Source organism: Camponotus vicinus, unplaced genomic scaffold (genome assembly GCF_025532165.1).
Source record: "Camponotus vicinus isolate PSW18456_S1 unplaced genomic scaffold, iyCamVici1.0 SCAF_12, whole genome shotgun sequence".
Lineage (NCBI taxonomy): Eukaryota > Metazoa > Arthropoda > Insecta > Hymenoptera > Formicidae > Camponotus > Camponotus vicinus.
In genome coordinates, this window is record NW_028141948.1 from 8582150 (window position 1) to 8604731 (window position 22582).

Consider the following 22582-nt stretch of genomic DNA (forward strand, 5'->3'; position numbering starts at 1 on the left):
TATGTATACAGGATGTCCGATAATTTTTAACATTCCGAAATAAGTGTGAAGGTATAGGTTATCAATATCATAAGGTCAAGTTTTCTTAAATTTTTGAAAGCAAATATTTTATAAAATTAAAATTTTAAATTAATTAAAAATTACAAAACACATATTTTTTTGTAAATTTAAGCATTGTGTATTATACAATGACGCCTTATTCCAAAGAAGATAATTATTATAAGATAAAGAAAGAAGAGGAAAAATCGAAAAAAATATTCCAGTCAGAGTAAATAATGTATGAGATTTAAAAAAATTATTTTGTGAATAAAAACAAGAGTGAAAAAAACGATAAAGAAAAAATCGATTCGTCCGGCAATATGTAAATGAAAATTATTTACAATTAATAAAAAATTTTGCTATAATCTATTTAATAATTATATACCTTACGTATCGATCAAATTTTTCTCGGATCAATATCTCTTCTATATCTCTGGGAACACAATTATCTTCCAACAGCATCTTGTCCAATTCGATGATCTTTCCACGACATATGAAGACATGCATGACTTTGCAGGACACGCCGAAGATCGTAAGAAACAGATAGCATTTGTTTACGAATTCCGGTAGGCTCGCCGATAAAATAAAAGTGTCAACTATACCGTAGAATACGAACAACTGCAGTAAAAGAAACATAAATGCGGAATAAATATTATACATCCGATATTTCAATGAATTGACAGGAAAATGCACAGGTCGCCAGTAACCGCTATAAGTGAACAGAGCCAATGGCATCGGAAGTATATGCATTATTCTTGTCTGCGACAGCTCCCTACCTCAATTATCATGAATATACCAAGTTTTTTAATAATAGCTTTTTTATTTAAAAAAATTGTATAATATCTTTATTATTATTGTAAATAAATATTTTTGTCTTAAGAGGAATAAATTTTCAAAATATTAAAAATCAAAAATAAAGAAGCGTTCTCGCAGCAAAGGAGCGATCGAAAGAGACGACTTGTATATGTTAACGACAATAATTTTCTAATATAACGTATTTTCTTTCCGCACGTATATTCATTGCTTACGTTTCTTATGATAAGAATTTCTATACAACGAGACATAGATATACTATTAATGGTACATTATTATCCCGTACGCGCAGACAATACATTACAATGTTCTGCATGTTATATAAAAATTATCTCTACACATTGCAGCTAAAGAAATTATTCATTTACAAAGTTGCTCTCACAAGTTGTAACATAATTATTTATAATAGTTCGGAAAAAATTGAATAGGAGGAAAAATTTATAATTAGATCGGAGACACAGCAAAATTACATCGAGTAATATTTCTTTTCATTTTACAATTACAAACCGTCCGTTGCCTTTAGTTCTTAAATATATAAATATATAAAATAAAATGTTCTACTTACACAAAGTATTCTACAAGTGTAGGATGCAAAAGCAAATTTATTTTGAACTCAAAAATAAAATCTAAGTAAGTATATAGAGATTCTTTTTATACATTACAATAATCTATATGCAAAATATAATACTAAACTAATAATTTTTGGAGAAAAAATAACTAACTTTATTAATATATAAATACATTTATTTATGCATACTTTATATTTATTTATATGTACACAGAATATTATTTTCTGCACAAAATTAGGAAAATAAAAACCTGCATACGTATATTGTGCTATATAAAATTATGTAGATTATAATTTATTATTTGTTATTATTTTTTTATTATTTGTAGAATCTATATATAAATTTATTTCTAATCCACAAGTTTATTTTCATTTATGAAAGATGCTTATGAAAATAAAAAAAAGTTTATTTAATAAAGATTTAAATAAATACATTTTATATAATACATTATTATTACATTATTATTATTTTATATAATACATGTGTATTATTGAGTTATAATAAATACGACACGCAGTCTATTGAAGAATCGTAAAATTTGACGTGAAATATATATTAACTTTATATTTTAACAAATAAAATTTTTGTTAAAATATTTCATTGTGCGACATGCTGATCAAATAAAATAAAATTTCAAAAAACGTTTACAAACAAAAGTAAATAGATTTTTTTTATATTATTTTTTACATTAATGTTATTATACCGAACGCTGTATCATATTTTATATTAATTACATATCATTAAAATTTCACAAACAGATTATTGTGTCTCTATTAATTTCCTTACAAATATCTATATCATAGCCTTAAAAATATAAATTTAAAAAGTAAATTCTTCTATGTGTTCTAATTGTTCTATGTGTGAAACATAAATTTAAACTTTGTGACAAATAAGAGCAAGACGCGAACAAGTAGTGCGATAAGTTCATCAAAAATAAATAAGTTAATAAACTTGATGCTTTTATGACAAGAATAAAAAAATACATTTAATTTTTTATCTTTTACACATTATATACATATAATAGAATTTATTCTTTTTATTGTAAAAAATTTAATGAAAATTATACTAAATTTTCTATACAATATATATATATATATATATATATATATATATATATATATTATTTTATTTTATTTTTATTTAAAAAAATTATTTTAGTCTTTGAAAATGTTTTATCAAGAATAATTAAATTTATTAAGATTATTTTTTTTTTCTTTATCTTCTGTATATCGAAAAATACATATAAAATGCACACATTATATACATAAAATATTATATAAATACAAAAGTATTTCAAAACATATACATATATGCGTAGTATTTGCTGGAATAAAAGAAAATCACGCGCAACTAATGAAATATATTTAAATTTACACATGAGATATATCTCTAATTTATGAATATATTACGGTCGAAACGAATTTTTACCGATAGTTTTGAAAAATGATTGTGACTACATATACCTAACTTATAAGGCTGTGTAGATGGCGGTATTAAATAAAGCTTAGTAAGCATTCCACGAAAAACGTCTAGGTAACCGCTCTCAGGCTTCACTTTGATAGCACCTTTACAAGTTTCAAGATAATTATAACAAAGAATTCATAATTTCCGACTGTCGGTAAAATTTTAACTATTTACATCATAGAAGAAAGCCAATTTTAATTTTAATTTTAATTTTCTTTCTCGAACTTAAAAAAATATATATTTAATTTGTAATATAATAAAATATATCTGTTTATATATCCTCCACCAAATTTATATTATATTGACATTTAATATGGATTTTATAATATTACATTTTTTTTAGAAATTCAACAAAACTATATAAAATAATATCATCCTCGTTGTTCTCGTTTGTCATTTTTCCGGTATTATATTCATGACCCATAACTGCATGCATAATAATAATATAGCTGCAAATGATACAGTTTCACGGTTGGCATGCTTTTGACGACAAAAGAGAAAATACGAATGCCAGACGTCTGTATATATCGATTTTGAACCCTCGATGGCGTCAGATGTTATAACAACCGAATGACGTCGTTCCACAAGAGCGTCAAACATGCGAATAAAACTTTGCTTGTTATTTTGTTACGTTACTACTCTTTATTATTTTATTATAGTTCTCCTATATTATAGTTTCTTTTATTTTAATTTCTCAATACGTAATTTCTAATTCATGCCATCATCAATCGGCCATTTTCACAATCAGAAAAACATACAAAAATAATAACATAAAATATATAATTGTATTTCATAATAAATACCCTCAAAAATATTTTGAAAGAAAAAAGAGATATGATTTGTATACAATAATTATCTACTTTAATAGTGCTAATTTTAAAGCATATAATGTTTAAAGCATATAATGTCTCATTAAAAAAATCCACCTGTTTTTCATATTATTTTTTCTTTTATTTATTTTAGATGATACAAGAAAATGAAAAAATATATATAGACACATTTTATATATAATTTTATATATTTATATGTATGTGTAATTATATATATAAATTTTTTTCCCAGGGATATTAAGTCAGAGAAATTTATCGCATATGTCTAAGATGAAAATTGCGAATATTCTCGCGTTGAAAAGTTCGACACAATTATAAATAGAACTAATATATTTTCGAAATGAAATCTCTGAGATCGCGGATGCTTTCAGAAGCGCGAAAAAAAGAAATCAAATTTAGAAATTCAAATAAATTGAAAAAAAAGAGATTTGCCGCGGAGACCCCGACAAGATGGCTACGGCACTGCCTGTTGGCGCGACTACTAGTCTCTCCTACGCTCGGCGCCGCGTCAGTACATGCGGGCTCGCCGCGGCGTGCGAATCACATTTTTCCGGAGGTATACATCTCTATCCCGTCCATCGTATTTTACAATTCTTATCCGGTTTTATTAAATCGCGTTTCAAATTTTCGATAAGCTCGGAGAGAAATTTAATTCGCATTATCACGAGAATCCTTAGCGACTTGTTCCCAAGATTTAAATCGGCGATCGAAAATCGAGAATCATGCCAGCAGACGCCGAACTAAGCAACCTGCTCAACAGACGGCAAAGGATCAACAACGAGCTCGAAGAAGGTAAAGAGGTGAAGAAGCAGTACAAGTTCATAAACGTTTACACCGAGTTCCACGAATTGTCACGTCGCGAAATCAAGCAATACGAGCAGACCTTCAACAGGTGAGTGTCTTTTTTTAATTGCTTTGCCCGCGTCATCGCAATTGAAAAGTATCAACAATGATAAGCCGACTATGGCCGATAACCAACGCATTCAACATTTCAAGGTTAAGCTTTATTATTTTTTAATGGAATTTGTGTAAAATTCAATCCTTCGGATGAAAGATATTTTTTAGAAGATCATATATTTTTATGATTATTTTATATATCGTAGTATTTTTATAAAATACAAAATAAATATCATATTATTGCAAACATGTATAAATATGTATTCTTCTAGAAATATTCTATCATAAATATTTATGTATATATATAATATTAAAAAAAAATATATATATACATAAATTTCTCTATGTATTTTTTATATACAATACTATAAAATATTTAAATAAAACTTTCTCTCTCTTGGCTTCTCTTAATGAAATAAAATTAAATATTCCTTTATATGACGCAAAAGAGACAGTCGCATTCGCTTAAATATATGCACCTGCGACTGTTAAATACTCAAGCTATATGTATATAGTGTTATCAACTTAATAAGCGTACTAGAGCTACTTATTTTTACGAGTCAGCCTGGAATACACACGCATATAATTAGATGGACATAAATAATTCTTTTTTGTGTCACGAGATTTATCGTTCTCGGGCACAAAATGTGCGTCGTTAACGACAAACACTTTAGAATCAATAGACTCGCATGATTGTAAGCAAGCTTATTCTGCAATGATATCGCTGACATAACAATCGTTATCAATTCTTTCAACGATTTATTCGATGAATAATGAAATATCTCTTTAAGTAAAGTGTCTTTTTAAATATGGTGTACAATTTAAAGAGCATAAAATAATATTTAATCTGTATATATTTTTGTATAATTAACATATTACATCCACATTAGATTGTTCACACTGTCCACTTCATTTATGATATATGTAATCCAAATAATATGAATAAAAATAATAGATAATATAGATATAGATAATTACAGATAATAGGTGGTATGTGGATAAGAGAAAGTTCAATTATTATATACGAATCAGTTTGATCGAGCTTGAAATATATTTTAGATTAAACTATATTAAAAATTATTTAAGAATAAATTATATTTAAATTATTTTAGATTAAATTATATCGTTTGTTAATTTATGCAATTATACGCGATATTTTGCATTAATAAGCTTTGTTGTCTATAACCCAGCGTACAATTTCTCTTGCGCGCCGAATATCATTAGACTCTCTTTACGGATTCTCACTTGCAAATAGAAGATCCCCCTCACGTGACGTCTCGCAAGATTACCTAGTTAATCTGACAACATCCCGCTGTGCGCTATCATCACCTCCTAATCATTCGATCACGCGCGTCTTTTATGATAACAAAATGATTACAAAAGCCATGAAAAGTTGTAGTCGTTGGGTATTACATCGATATTACTCACATATATATCGCAAACTAAGTAATTAAATGCCAAAAATATAATTGGTATAATAATCTACATAATAATTTAAATAATAAAATTCATATACCAATATAATTTGTATAATAATATTGAATATTAACTATAATTTCCTCGTAATTTACGTCTCGCTTTTAAAAAATCATCATCTTTTATTAAAAAGTAATTTTTAAAAAATAGATATTTCCTGTCCCCCTTTCGTATCCATCCTTGCAGTACCTGCAAAGGTACCTGAGCACCAAGACTCTTACTCGCTTCTTCGGCCGCGTTGTCAAACCTGCTACCAGGTTGACTCCGAAATACCTACCTACTCCGAGACACAAAGGGCGTAGATACCGGGAACCATGGCGGAGGGGGGACGCGGCAGGAGGCCGGCAGGGACCCCGAGGTCGTCTGCCCTCTTGGCGCAGCTTGCGTTTCTTCTCTCGAAGAAATGCACGTCACGAATCTCTCGACGTTCGCGGTTTCGTAATGACCGAGCATGCGATTCTCCACGTCTCTGCGATTTTCTCCTTTCTCGACGCTCCTTTATCGGAAAATTATATCTCTCTTTCTCTCTCTCTCTTCTTCTCTCCTCGTGTTTTCCATCAATAAATCTTTAAAACGCGTTCTAACCAGCGGGACAGATCATGGATAGAATGTCGCTGAGTAGATGTCCAAGGACATTACTCATTCTTTGTCGAGAACTCATAGGAAATTTGAAAGTACGACAAACTGGAGAAAATTGAGAAAATTAATAAAATTAATAAAATTAAATTCATGAAAAAAAAAATTGAAATTATACAGATATATCTTAGGGTAATCATTATTAATCTCTAAAGTATATTATGCATGAAAAATTTAAATAAAATATTAAATGAGGAATTTTTCAGAGAGTTAACGGGATCCTGATTCACTGCTCGAAGAGCATTAGATATTAATCTAAAGCCTGTGGATATCGAGACGAGGAACGCAGATATTTCGGAGAAAATACGTCGTCGTATTCCTACGATTTATCGAGGCCTGAGGTTACAAACGCAACCGGTTTAGCAGCGAAAAGACAAGGACAACTTCTTGGACAAACGCGCGACATAAACGAACAATAATTATCGGTCCTTCCGGATGACGTATCGCAGCATGCACGCAGGATACGCACGTGCGTGCTGCGAGCGACAGAGAAACTCTCGTGCCGTTATTGAAAGGTTTTCACCTCGCGGGTATTTAAACAGAGAGAGGAAAAGTCGATCGAGATCGTAGTATTTAAGTATCAAATGCAAAGTGATGTTGCACTTGTGAAGTAAAACATTACGTAAGACATAGAATGATATGCGAAAACTTTAATGTAAAGTACATTAAGATTATCGATAAACATTTTCTCTGATATCGCCTGAATAATTATTACTTAATTAAATGTACTATAAAATGTACTATAAAATTCTTGTTAATGTTTTCGTAATTTTTATGTCGACTAATCTAGATTTAATTTAATAAATTAATCGAATAGATTAATAAATTATTTAATAAATTTAAATAATTTATTAAATTCATATCTATTAAATTTAATAAATTTAATTTATTAATTCCTTTAAATTAATAGATTTAATATTTGCCATTTCGTATGCAATAAAAGATAACATTTTTTTATTTTAGACAAAACAAAAATACGCCTATCAATTTTTTCCGGCTACAGTTTATCGGTGATCCGCGATAAAACGTGATGCCTTCTTCTTAGGATCGAGAAGAATCAAAATATTTTTTCTTCTAATCGATATATTCATCAGCCAGGGCCGCTACATCGTAGGCAGAGCTAAATATACTATACACTGCGGTTTTAATTCGGCGACACGCGATAATAATGCTCGGATGTGTTTGCGTAGGTTGGCAGTTGTTATCTATTCGACATTTCCTGTACACCAGACACAGATCACAGTCGAAAATATCCCCATTGGAGAGATTCGCTATTCTCTCGAGAAATTTCCTACGGAGATTCACAGGAAGTTCTTTGGAGGGGCTCCGAAATCGGACCCCCTGGTTGACCCTCGAGTCAGGTCGTAGACCGAAAACTCACATCTCAATTAACTGCTTAAATCCTATAACTAATTTAAAGAGCTCGGAAGTCAACGTGACATCCGGTACTCCAACTGATTGTCTATTCCATCCTGCATTGAGTATACTATTGATTAATTTAATAAATTAATCGAATAGATTAATTTAATAAATTATTTAATAAATTTAAATAATTTATTAAATTCACATCTATTAAATTTAATAAATTTAATTTATTAATCCCTTTAAATTAATTTAATAAATTTAATTTTCAACAAATAATGCGAATCAATTCTTTAAATAATTTTTATTATTTCTTGTTTTTCAGACATTAATTCCTGCGTATTATACGCGTTTCTCAATATTATACTCGGGCATATATCTGTATTATTAATTTCGAATTGTATACGTTTGGGATAAGATAGAAAAGTTGCCAAGAGAAAATACATTTATACTTTATCGAGAAATTCCTATCGCAAAATGTACTGTGACTTGCGCGAGGTCGAAAGTCGAGGTTTCTACAGCTCGATTGAATGCTTAACTTTCCCTGTCTCAATGATACCGCAGTGAGATTTGATCGATTCACCTTTATATATGCAGACTTGTAGAGTGAGGCGACGACCTTAACCCTTTCGCTGTTAAAGTAGGTGAATGCATATATGCATTTGAGATATGTATGTACTCTTGGAATCGATATCTCTGCATATGATATAGGGAATACCTTCCGGAGAAAACAGGAAATATTATTTCAAAATATTTAATATTATTTTTTTACAATATTTTATATAAGAAATAATAATGTGAGTAAAAATTGCTCCGGATTATTTGCTAAGAAGTAATTGAATAGAAATATTTTGAGAACATTTTAGAGAAATTTTAAGAGATTTTTATACGCATTTTAATTTTAATCTTCCACACTTTTCAAGAATTAAAAGGAAAATATATTCTTAAATATTCTCATTGCATTGGCATCGCAAACCGTTATTTCTCGTGGCTGTTTTCAAAGAAATCGCGCGTTCCGAATATAAAAACGGCATAAGAATTTATTCTACAACTCGATTCGCCGACGATGAAAGGTGTACTCGGTATCAACAACACCGCTAGACATTTTAAATAATGTTTCATTGATGGGAAAAAGACATAACATTTCACGGACGGCGTATATCCCTACTTAAGAAACACTTCCACGATTCACAATGCACGATGAGATTCCTTCAACTTCGCAGAATTCTAATTTGTACTGTATATAAATTTTTTTCTTGCACTCTCACATTTTAAGTCAGTTCTATATTCTTTGTAAAAAAGAAGAGATACTAATTAGCTATTAAAATGAAATAGAAAAATTCTTTCTGTTAGAATAGAAAGAAAATCCGATATTTCTTTTTATTTATAAGAGAAGAAGATAATAACTTTTACTTTCGAGACAGAAAATAGCGCTTATCATATTTCGAATATACTTGCTTTAAAAATTTAATAAAAGAGATGTTAATCAATTATTAAAATCTTCAAATTTTTAGAGAGTAGATGTAAAATATCAATTTAATCTGAATTTTTGTTTCTCGATATAATATTACCTCGCATATAAAATCAATATTTATCGTTTGCAATTTCTGGAAAAGTAACAGTTAATAAAAAATATATTAATTTTAATATCAAAATCCATATTAAATTTTATGGAACATAAAACAGAAGAAAATATATTTTATTCTTTTTAAATGATTATTCGATATTATTCTAAATAAGAATCTCGTAAGAAAAATTTCTATTTCTTTTTAAATCTCTCGGAAAATCGCAGACGTAGGTCGAGGATCATAAATCTTGGCAATGCGGGGGAAAGCACGTACTATCTTCGTCCTTGTCCTCGTCCTCGGCGCATCGCCAATTCGTCGCAATGACGTTTTTCGTTGTTCTTCGAAGAACCAAGCTTCGCCATATCGATCTTGGAAAACGAGGATGAATCGGGATCACCGCCCGTCACCTTGACCCGGTTTTCTCCAGGCTACTCCTGGAAAAGGAATCGCGGAGAAACGAAACGAAAACGAAACTCTTACCGTCAAACCAGTCCGAAACGGAACAATTGCGATTTCGAGATCGCGATAACGAGATCAAGAACGCATCGGCGTCGCGATCTAATTGCATCATCATAAGATGAATTACAAAAAAAAAATTATCAGAAGACACTTAAAATGCTGTGTCCATTTTTCCGAACAATACAAGTTTTTTTCAAAAATAAACAGTTTGCATTCATAAAAAAAATCGAATATGCTTGTTTACCAAATAATAAATATTTAAAAAAACAGCTTCTTTTCTTTTTAAAATTATAATATGTTAAACCTGAGGTCATAATAATTAAATACATTTAACTTCGTAAAATTGAAAGAGAATTTTACCTCAACAATAAATATAAATTTGTTTTTATTTATCATAGTATTTTTACACGTTATATATAATTTTTAATTAATGCTTTCATAAAGCCAATTAAATCCATGCCATTTAATACGTTAACACTCGCGCTACATCGGCGCCTCAACACAATTCACTTTGATTGAAGTGTTTTACTCAATCGGCTAAAACTGTCTGACGAGAAGCAATTCCGCAAAGCGGTGATTCATAGCAACATGATTGCAATAATCAATCAGATATCGAATCATTCGTAAAACGACATAAAAATGGAAATATTCACAGTCGGATAAAACACGTAATACATTCAATTTTCCTTTAAAAACTCTTAATCATAAAGTATTTATAAATCTTATTTTTATATAAAAATATGTTCACAATGAATCATTATTTATTAGTATTGATTTGAGAGATTGTGTAATTAATAGATAATTTGAGATTATTAAAAAGAATTTATTGATAGAAAGGTAAATATTATTGACAAAAAAGTGTTGATTTTAATAGAACATATATATCTCAAAACATATCGTTTTTATTTTTTTATGTTTATCACTCTTATTCATCACCTCGTTTAACCGTTTATAAATATGTAATCTTGACCTTTGACATTCTTCCTTCTTTTTCCGTGAAATTTCTTTCCGTGAACTTCGAAGAAGAAAGAAAGAAAAAGAGAAAAAACAAAACTATTGATATTTAGCAGAAAAATAGGAAAATTGAAAAACAATTTTTTAATCATATTATTATTTCATATATTTTTTCTTATGCATCAATAATTATTAGTATTTAATTTTCGTTGATGACTACGAAAAGGCAGAAATATTTTGACTGTTATTTATTTTAATGCTTTTCAATATTAGTTTTTAAGATAAAAAAATACAAAATTATAATAATCTTAAAATCAACTATCACGTTTGTTACATTACTATATTTTTTGAAACAAAAATTACGTTCTCTGCGCAAATACGAGAAATATATATTCATAGGACTGAAGAACATAAAAGACTTTTGCTCACGTTTGATTACTAAATACAGCGAGATTCAGGCAAATATTGATCCTTTCAGTAGAACAGTTCTTCCTGATTGAGAAGCTTCCATCGTCCAGGTATTTTCCCGCCTACACCGCTTCAATTTCCGGTGCCTCGCAGTAACGTCATTAACTAATGCGGAAGCAATTCGTTCTTTAACGTTCTGCTCTTCTACACTTTAACGATCTTGGATCGAAAATGACGATTTTTCAGTCTCTTGCTTAATTAAGATTATGGCCAAAGTACACACATATATTTAGGCAGATAAAATCATGATAGCTACGACGAGATATAAATAATCATCGATCTAAATGCGCATTAATGAAACTTGAACTTTGATAATCACATTCTACGGGATAAATTTTAAAGCTTAAAGCTTCTTACTTTTCCTTTTAAAAAAGTATTGATTTTAATCAAAGCTCACGGTTATTAAAAAGATCAATTTATTATGCAAGTGAGTTTTAATTTGCGATATAATTATGTCAATGATAATAGATATCTGTTATATAACATATGTCATTTACATCGCGATGTATGATAAGAGAAATATAGTATCAGTCATTTCATATCTCAAAATATCTCTGAAAAAATCTATTTTTATATGATTAAACTAAAAATAATTTATTCCTATAATTATAAATTTCTGATGATTGAAACGAGTAAACAGAGAAAGAAGGAAGAATTATTTTTTCCCTGCGCTTTAACTACCGCGCTCTTATTTGCCAATTTCGATTTAATTTATAAATATCTGATTTTAATTAGCTTGAAAATGGCATATATGAAATTTTTGAAAATTGTTATAAAATATTCTTTGCATATATAATTACTTCGCATATACAATTTTCAAAAGTTATATTCAAGCTAATTAAAATTAGATATGTATAACTATAGGAATAAATTATTTGTTTAAATTATTGTATAAAGATTCTCTTAGGTATCTCGATAGAACAAACTAACGAATACAGAACTCAATTTTATCCACTTGGCGAAATCACAACATGTTGGAAACATGCTTATCCCATGCCCTGGTACTTTCCATCCCTTACGCGGAAAGTGATTACACGAGTTTCCGGCGAAGTAAGGTTGATATCCTGTCGAGAGATTTCGCGAATCTGAATATCGCCAATCATTCCCACGTTTTCCCTTCGTTTTCACTTTCGGCGTGTCTAAATTCTTCCCCGATAATTAAAAAATACAGATTGATCTAGAGATATAGACATGAATTCTTCCGCTCTATTTACGTTCAATTGCTCTTTTACCAATATTTCGCGAAACAGTTATATTTTTAAACATTCTACGAAATTCGCATACAAAGTAAATATTTTATAATTTTATTTTATTTTAAAAACTATTAAATATTCTATATTAATTATCATTAAATATTTAACAATAAATATTTAAATAATAATATAAATTAATTAATATTAATAACTAATATTTAAATAATAATATTAATTAAATTAAAGATATATTTCTGTATTAATAAATTCTATGCTTGAGGCTAAAATATTTTGATAATTACGTAATAATGTTAAAATGTGGTGTAAATATAAGTCGCATATCAGGTCTCATGTTTATTAATTTGACAATTTCAATCAAATTGATTTCATCCCACGATATATTCGGTCGAATGTTTCGTGAAATGGAGGAATATTACCACGAGAATTGTGCATATAAAATTGCGCGGCTGATTGTTTCTAACACAGGCGTGAACGCGATCCAGTTAACCTTTAGCTCACGTACGCCCACATTTTTCCACGCGCGGCAAGAGGGCGAAATTAATAATGTCAAGCAGTTAGGCAGTTATTTTCGATGATTGTTCGACGTCATAAGTGCCATCGGAATAAATCATTTCCGCTTTTTGCAATTTACAACGACGGCGCATGCGATACAAAGGGTAATAAAATTCGAACAACTGTGTTTGCCCTCATTGCAACGTACGATTATTCTGGACCGAAGTTTTTGCGACACGATACTTGCATACATAAGTTTGCATAAGTCTCAGCTATGAAACGTATGAAATAGCTCGACGAATCAACTTTGACAGGCCTTTCAGCCAAATCTGGATTAAAGTTGCGAAGAATAGAAAATGCAATTTTTTTTCCACAGATAAATATCTTGCTCAACCTATTTCGTGCGCTTTCTATGAGAGAGACGTTCTAGTTATTAAATGTTCTACCTTGTACATTGCGGCCAACGAGAGAGACGTTGGCTTCGTAATAAATGTGAAGAAAGTCGCGAATGTTAATGACGACCGAGTTAAGACAATCTCGATTACTACTAGAATTACGAAGAACACAATTGTCATCTAACCGTTGATCCTTGGCTAATCGAAGAAAATCTATAATCATCTTCTCCGATTAAAATCGTTATTTATAAATATTAAATTAATTTTAAATTTTTCACTTCTAAATATTAAATTAATTTTAAATTTTTTACTTATAAATATTAAATTAATTTATTCCTTTAGATTGCATTTTTGAGATTTTTTTATGTACAAAAAAGACAATATCAATTTTTATAATATATAATAATAATAATCTCATACGAAGAGTAAAGAATATTTGCATGGACGTGACGTCTCTGGAACGTTTACATTTGGATTTTTATTGAATGTCTAAAATTAAATGCATCAACGTCATTATTTAATTAGCATTACTTTGTTAAATTTTCCTCCAGCTTTTCTCATTATGTCATTTTTTACAGTCTATGTTAGAGTTAAATATCATTATTAAAAGAGTTTATAATATATATCATTATTAAAATTTTAACGTAATAATTTAACGTAATAATTAACTCAATTTTAACAAATATTGATCTTACTATTTGCATCAACTTTGACAATTCTTTCAGCCGAATCTGAATTAAAGTGCGAATAATCAATATTACAGTGAGCATCTTCACTATTTACTTCATAAAATCATTGGCTGCGTTCAGCAGGAAAAGCTGCTTTGCAACTGTTGTAAAATTCGTGAATCTGATTGGTGTATGCTCTTAGATTCAGTCAAAATTAAGAGCATACACCAATCAGGCTCACGAATTTTACAACAGTTGCAAAGCAGCTTTTTCTGCTGAACGCAGACATTGATAATGACGCAACGAATTTCGTTAAGAGACTTGTACTATTTCCTATCTCATTATAACATTTTTTTTAATTTCACGAAATGGAGAGGAATTTTTATAGCGAGCTAAACCGAGTTTTTCGACGAAGTCGGTTTAGTTTGATAATCATGCCTCGTTCGTCAATAATGATAGTGTCCCGAATTCTTTTCTTCCTCCTATAAACTTCGTGCAACGGCATTTAATGACTAGCAATTAGATTGCACACGGTATCGCGATTAACTAGAGGCGACAGACTACAATATGTATGACACGTTTAGCTAGGCGTCTCATTGACCAGCGTCATCACAATGATTTATTGACGGGTCAATCGCTTAAAAATGCACTCTATTTTAAGCAGAGAAAGGAGGTCGGTAATAAAATTCACTAGTCAGCATAATAGATTAGCCTTAACCGCATTAAGTATCTTACGACAGTTGATAGGCGATAGTTGATCGGTAGTTTTCTTATCAAATAATATTTTCGCAGATACAACTTTGACAACTCTATGTCTGGAATTTGAAATTAAAAAATGTTCCGTTGAAATAAAATTACTTTGAAAGTGTGAGAATGAAAAGAAAAATATTTTTTCTCAATTTAATTTTAGAATCAAAATACTTTTGTTTTATTAGTTACGTAACTTTATTAGAAGTTCATTCACAAATAAAAAAGATGATATTTCTTTTAAATGAAAAATGATGTAATAAAATTTCTGATTTGTAGATTATTAATCTGATTTTAATCGTCGATACTTGTTACAGATTCGACGATGGACATGATGGCTATCTCGATCTCTCCGAATTGAAGCGAATGATGGAAGTTTTAGGTGCACCGCAAACGCATCTCGGACTCAAGGCGATGATCCAGGAGGTCGACGAGGATGGCGACAGCCGTATATCTTTCCGTGAGGTTGGTTTATTTTTATAAACCTCTTAGAAATCCCAGATAAATAAACAGTATAAATAAACTATCGCGAATGCATTAATTAAATAAATCACATTTTACTTGTTTTGAAAAATAGAAAACATTTTTATAAAAAATTGTGTTAATGTAAAATTTAATTATTAATATATTTAATATTTTTTTATTTAATATGATATTTTATTTATATGATATTTAATATGATATTTATTTGTGATATTTTATTTATTTAATATTATATTATATTTTATTTTTCACTTTACTTTGCAATAATTATATTTCAAGAGGTCAAATAAGTTGATATATGATAACAATTTTCGTATAATCTCATTAATAAATTGAAATTAATTATTTACATACACACAAATATATAAATGTCTATTATTTTTTATAAATTATTTTAAAATTATTTTACGCACAGTTTATTAGAGATTCTTCGAATCCATTATTGTTAGGTAATAACGTTAAACGACTGCGCTTTATTATTAAAACGAAATGCCGCAGACAAATGGTTTGAAAATGTACTGCATTGATTAGCACACTTTGCGCTATTGGCTTTGAATGTGGTCAGTATAAACATGGTCGGTATAAACCCATGGTCTCTATGATCATTCTGATCAACATTAATGCTTCTCGCAACTCCGTTTGCGGTCGTTAAAAGTATTGAACTGAAATAGACTTTACTGCGTCCAGCTTTGCTCTTATGTTATCCATCAAAAACCACACGTGTACTTTGCATGCTATTCCAGAAAGAGTAACAATTAAAAGGAAATATATTTTACTTTTAATAATATTCACCAATTTTCGAAAATTTATTTTATTTCTTAGAATTTCTCTTTTTTTCTTTTAAAATTTATACATCATTTAATAAGAGAAAATATTGTACTTGGAAAGATGAAGTTTTAAATTTTTATTTAAATTAAAATTAAAATTTTAATCAAATTATATCTAAATTTAAATTTAAATTTTTGTCAAATTTTTATCTTTTTTTATTATAGAATGTTAAATGATAAGAAATTCTGATCGGATTCGTAGATTTATTTATAATAAAAGGGCATATATGATATATTTTTCGTATAAATACTAGACCCCATGCAATGGTTAGACTCACTTACTGAGTATTCGACGATCGTGTTTATTCTCCAGGCATGCGTTAGAGAGGGCATGTTCTATTTCGGTTGCTTATGGAGCAACCGAATGTTTGCATGATGGAGTATTTTAACCACTACCAAATAAGACTGTCCGCTATAAAAAAAAAAATCTGTTGAGAAACTAAAATTTTCTCATTAAAAGCAAACTTTGCACAATAACCGCGTAATCCCAATAAAGTTAACAACACTCATTGTTACATATTCTACAAAATATATATATTTACATAGAAAAGAGAGAATTAAGCCATATAAAAATTATTACACACCTACTTTTAAAGCCGTTATTATAATTTTTTTTAAATGTTTTATATTTATAAAAATATATATATTATATTTATAAAATATATATATTTATAAAATATTATATTATATTATATTATACATACATATATTATATTTATAAAATATTATATTATATTATATTATATTATACATATATATATTATATTTATAAAATATTTTATATTTTATATTAATATTCTTATATTATATTATTATATTTATTATTATATTTTATTAATATTATATTAATATTTACTTATACTTTTATATTTATTAATAATACTTATTAATAAGTATTATAAGTTTCTTACTTTTTAGCTGTTAGTTTAAATAGAATTCTCTGTAGAAAAACAAACAAATATATATTTAAAAAATAATTATTGGTACCTCGCGAATGTACCGAATTTCTAATATTCCAGTTTTCTTAAACGATCAAGTGTACATGTGAAACTATCGAGAGGAGATTAACCTTGCAATCGCCAGCCTGGCAACGAATCAATTATGCAGAACGATGCAACGCGTCCGCGGGATACCAGAGCGTGCGAAACTTTCCCTCTTAACGCAATTCGCGTGTAAAACTGCGAAAAAAAAACTGCAACGTAAGAGTATCACGTACCATTCCAAGGAGAGTGCCTCGACTTAATACGAGATGCAAGATACGTGAGCAAAGACATCGCACAATCAGACGTGATATACCGTATTTCGCAAACAAAGCCCACCGCATGCGAATCGATCCGCATACGCGATGCGTGCACGCATGATTCGTCCCGCTCGTCGACCGTGATTCATTGCGTGATAGCCAAGTAGTTTGCTCAGCTTATTCACCTTCCTCTCTTACTCATCGCAGTATGAATTACCGTAAAACGCTCGCGACACGTATCCCCCTCCTCTTCGTCGAGTGTTACATTCATTAAACGTTGCAGTTTTCAAATTTCTTTAGTCATATGTATTTCTTTATGATTTTTAACTTTATAAGATTATTCTTCTGCCTTTTATTTTTTGCTTTTTATTTCCTACTTAATACACTAACGACAGAGAAAATAATTAAATAGAATTATTACAGCTGAGGTCTACCTTTATTTATTACTCTTACAATTGTAAGATAAAAAATTTATATATTTTATGCAAAATATATATCTCAAGTATAGTAATATGGATTTTTGGATCAAGATAATAATTCTGTTTTTAAGAGAAACAGCTGAAAAATGAATTTCTAATCTTTAAAATTTAATTTCTAATCTCCTTTAAAAAGATTTTAAGATTTTTTAATTCTAATCTTTTAAAATCTCTTACGTATCATAATTTTGCTTCGTGTGTTTTACAATATACGGTTACATGTCGTTACAGTTTTTACTGATCTATCGTAAGGCACGTGCCGGTGAGCTGGAACAAGATTCCGGATTGAGCCAGCTAGCCAGACTCACTGAAGTGGACGTCGATGAAGTTGGTGTTACCGGAGCTAAAAACTTCTTCGAAGCCAAAGTAAATTTCCTTATTATATCTCCTCTAAAGTGGAAAAAGATTTTCCGCTCTCTTTTATACTTATAAATAATTTTTTAAGTATATATATTTAAATATAAATTTTTTATATTTAATAGATTTCAGATTTTAAAATCTGTTTTTTTCTTGAAGATAAAATCTGTTTTTTTTCTTGAAGATTATTGCTTATACTTCTTTATAATTGAACCATATTGTGATTTATACAGACATATTTAATATTAATTGTATTATATTTTTTATTATATTGCAAAAAAATGTCTACTTTTACAAATCATTTAACTTTACAATACTAGAGCTTCAAATCTTATCCCGTTATTGCGGACGTAACACATGCATTTCCTATTCATATATGTGATTGTAAATGACACATGTGGCAGGCCCAGATAGTTACTTTAGCGTGTCGCCCGCGCTGAAAAAATGCATGCGCGAAAGCGTAAGCCGAACAACTTGTACTTCGCACGTGACTTCCAAGTAACGCTTTTTTTCGCAGATCGAGCAGTTGCGAAAGGCTTCGAAGTTTGAGGATGAGATTCGCATGGAACAAGAGGAGCGAAAACGAGAGGAGGAGGAAAAAGCGGCGAGGCGAGAGCAGTTCCGGCAAAAAGCCTCGATCTTCGGCAAATAATCAAAGAACGAAGATTACGAGAGAGCGAAAGTAGCCGACTTGTCATTAGAATGCAAAAACCGATTGCCTTAGATTGCTTAGACTTATTTCCGACGCTCGATATCGATGCCGTCGCAACGATTACATAAACCATTTAAATGCTCTAAAGCAACGTGAAATTGTGAATTTATCGACTATTATTACAGAAGAATTCAAAGTAAGTGATGTAATTTCCGGTGCTATTTGCACACGAATAACGATTTTATACCAATCGTCTTTAATTTCGTAAATAAACGAATCATTTCCGCGTGTCAAATGATTTCGAAATCCCAATTCAGCAAAATTATAACGCTTTCTGTGTTTGATTTGAAGACTGTGTGTGACATTTTTACAATACCGTGCTTTGAACTTAATAAAACATGATTAAAATAACATAAAAAATCCGTTTCTTCAAAGCAAGACGAATAATAGAGAACGCATATTCTTTAACTGTCACACAATTTTTAATTTTTGTATATTTATTATTTACACTACTAAATAATTAAAGCATTTAGCACTATTCGAAATACATTATTGTAAAGAGTATTTAATAACGTTCATATAATCGTACATATATGTCAATTTTTGTAGAAATCGAAATTTTGGAGAACTATTGATCTATCGTCCGGCACATATCTATTCTATAAAAATATTAAAAACTGTTACAGAGTTATTATTTTATGATAAAGATTTGCAAATCATAGATAATGCGCAAACTATTTTTACTTCATGATAATAATTATAATCTTGTTATAAAATAATGAATGGTGCTAAACAAAAGTTGTAGACGAGAAGATTAATAATTATATGAAATGTTTAATGTATAAATGTTAATGTAGGCAGAAAGTAAACTTCAATCAATATTAAAAATATTAACAGCGAATAACTTTTTATCGCGAATATTAAACGATTACAAAGATGAAGTTTTTAACTTTGATTCTTATTGAACAAAATGTAGATTAAAGATTGACAAAAATTTATATTGGATTATTCAAGAAAATGGCCTTAAAGACTTTCAAGTCTTCGATTAAAGATTAGTCTCGAATAAGATTTGTTTCGATTTGTGCGCGAATGTACTTTAATTTTTATTACAATGGCCTTTTATTTATTTTTTCTTAATAAAATTCTTTGTCACACATTAAATAATATATGTATATGATAATATGTATGTATAATCTAACAAAATATGTATGGTTGTATATCTCTGCTGCGTGAATGTATGTATACCAAGTCAGAAATATGTTTATTTAATTTTAAATCAAAACGTAGAAAAAAATTACATGTAAATAAATGCAAAAATATGACGAATGATAGATTTCTTGTTATTATTACACCATTTTATATACCAATTTATATTTTACGTAAAGAGATTCTAATAGAGATGCTTTGTTAAATCCTTGACTGATAAAAGATGGGTTATATAACTGATTATTGAAAAGTATGAAACTATATTTATAAAGTATATAATAAAATCCATTTTTTTAATTTCTATAAAATAACAATCGTTATAAAGTAATAAAAGCCGTTTTAGAAGAAGTATGTTACCTATAAATAAACTTATTTTGTTACATCATTTTGTACGGATTTAATTAAACTAATTTTCGATAAAATTAAAATTGAATATTGAAAACTGCATCATGTTATTATTGCTGCCATAAACGATTAAAGAAAAGTCGAAAATGAAGCGAATTGTCAAACAAATGTTACGTGAGTTTATTCATCTTTCTATCTTGTACTTTAGACAATTTTTCCCTTTTTATATATTAAATAAACATTTATTGTCGAAATATTTTTCTTTATTAAATACAAATTTGTGTTACAATCATTCATGTAATACTATAAAGAAATAGATAAAACTGTTATTTAAAAATATTTAAAAGAAAATTCTATGCTTGAATGAAATAAAAGATTATAATTTGTTTTAATTTTAAAATTCTTAAAAAAAAACTAGTCGCAGATTAATTGTGAAAAATTAATGTATAGATAACTCTAAAATATGCAAAAAAACAAAAAGTATTTATTTATTATTTCCTTATTGTAGTATATTTTGTATATTTTCTTACTTTAATTAAATTACTGAAATATCTTACTATTAAATTAAACTTTAAATAATGAAATATTTTCGGAGACGTTGTAAAATCTCATTATTGTATTAAAAAATAACGATATAGATTAGATTTGAAAAACCATCATTTCTATTATACACGAGCAAACATATAAACCAATTGATGTAACTAAAAAATGGAGAAAATGAACTAGAAAAAAATTCCGTCTTTCTTGAACAAAAGACTTTACCGGGAAAAGAAGAAAGACAAATCATTCTTTTTATTTTCCTCTTTTTACATCTTAGTTTCTGTCCTTTTTCACCTGTTTTCCGTAAAGCATTGTATGTATATAAGCATAGAACCTACCTATTCTTATAATTAGAACGTATTTCGATATGGAATCCGTACATTCATATACATTTATTCTCATATCCTGTATGTACATACATAGTACTTTCAGAAAGAAAAGCCTGAGAATGTCATCAAGTCATCCTGGCCTTTTTTCTTAAATGTCCCAGGTAACACACGTTCGTTTTATATACGTTTCTTAAACGTATCCAATGTTTTTTAGCCGTAAAGCATTAATAAGAAACGTTGATATAAAAACGTTTTTAAAACCATAGTTAAGGAAACGCATTTTTCATGTTTCTAAAATTAAAAATAATTTTTAATTAATTTCAAACTATATATACACATATACATACATACATATAAATAAATAAATATATATATATATATATAATTTTTATGAAAACTATATTAATTTCTATTTACAAATATATGAATAAGATCACTAAGAATCACTAAGAATCAGTATTTCATTGATCTTCAATAGAAACGCTTATTTTTTGTTATTTTATCTTATATCTCTCTAATTATAGTCAGTAGTGGAAATAAAATTGCACTGTAAAATCAGTAATTGCTAGTTCGTTCATTTATCGCTACGATACGCTATTTTTTTCGTATAGTTTCGTCGTATAGTTAAGATACGTCGTATAGTTAAGTTACGATACGCTATTTTTTTCGTATAGTTTCGTCGTATAGTTAAGTTTTTAGTCGTAAGAATTATATAAAGTTTACAAAGGGCGACAGATAAAATTAAAAGTATTATTTCGATTTAATTTCTGATACAATCTCAATAGAAAAGCTTCAGATATTAAATCGATTTTATATGTCGGACAAGTAAATGTCTAGCCAATAAACGAAAATGATTAGTTCATTATCTATTTAAATAAAATAAATCATCATCTATTTAAGATGCATGTTCAATATGCATGTAAATATAAATAAAATTTTTAATTTTATATGAGGTAGATAAATTATAATATAATATTACTGAAACAGTCAATATTACTAATTCTTTCAGTGAAATATTATTGATTTACAGTGCTATAATAACTTATAACTGCTGTATCCGTGACTCTATTATTTAC

The 22582-nt window shown here is 28.6% G+C and overlaps 1 protein-coding gene across 1 annotated transcript; it reads left to right on the plus strand.

Moving 5' to 3' along the window:
* The first annotated feature begins 4217 nt into the window (after positions 1 to 4217).
* Swip-1 (EF-hand domain-containing protein D2 homolog Swip-1) lies at positions 4218 to 20417 on the plus strand. The gene is made up of 4 exons (XM_083084475.1): positions 4218 to 4607; positions 15369 to 15516; positions 18309 to 18443; positions 18952 to 20417. The coding sequence occupies exons 1-4, from the start codon at positions 4438 to 4440 to the stop codon at positions 19084 to 19086; spliced, it is 588 nt and encodes a 195-aa protein (XP_082940601.1). The 5' UTR covers positions 4218 to 4437; the 3' UTR covers positions 19087 to 20417.
* Positions 20418 to 22582: the final 2165 nt, after the last annotated feature.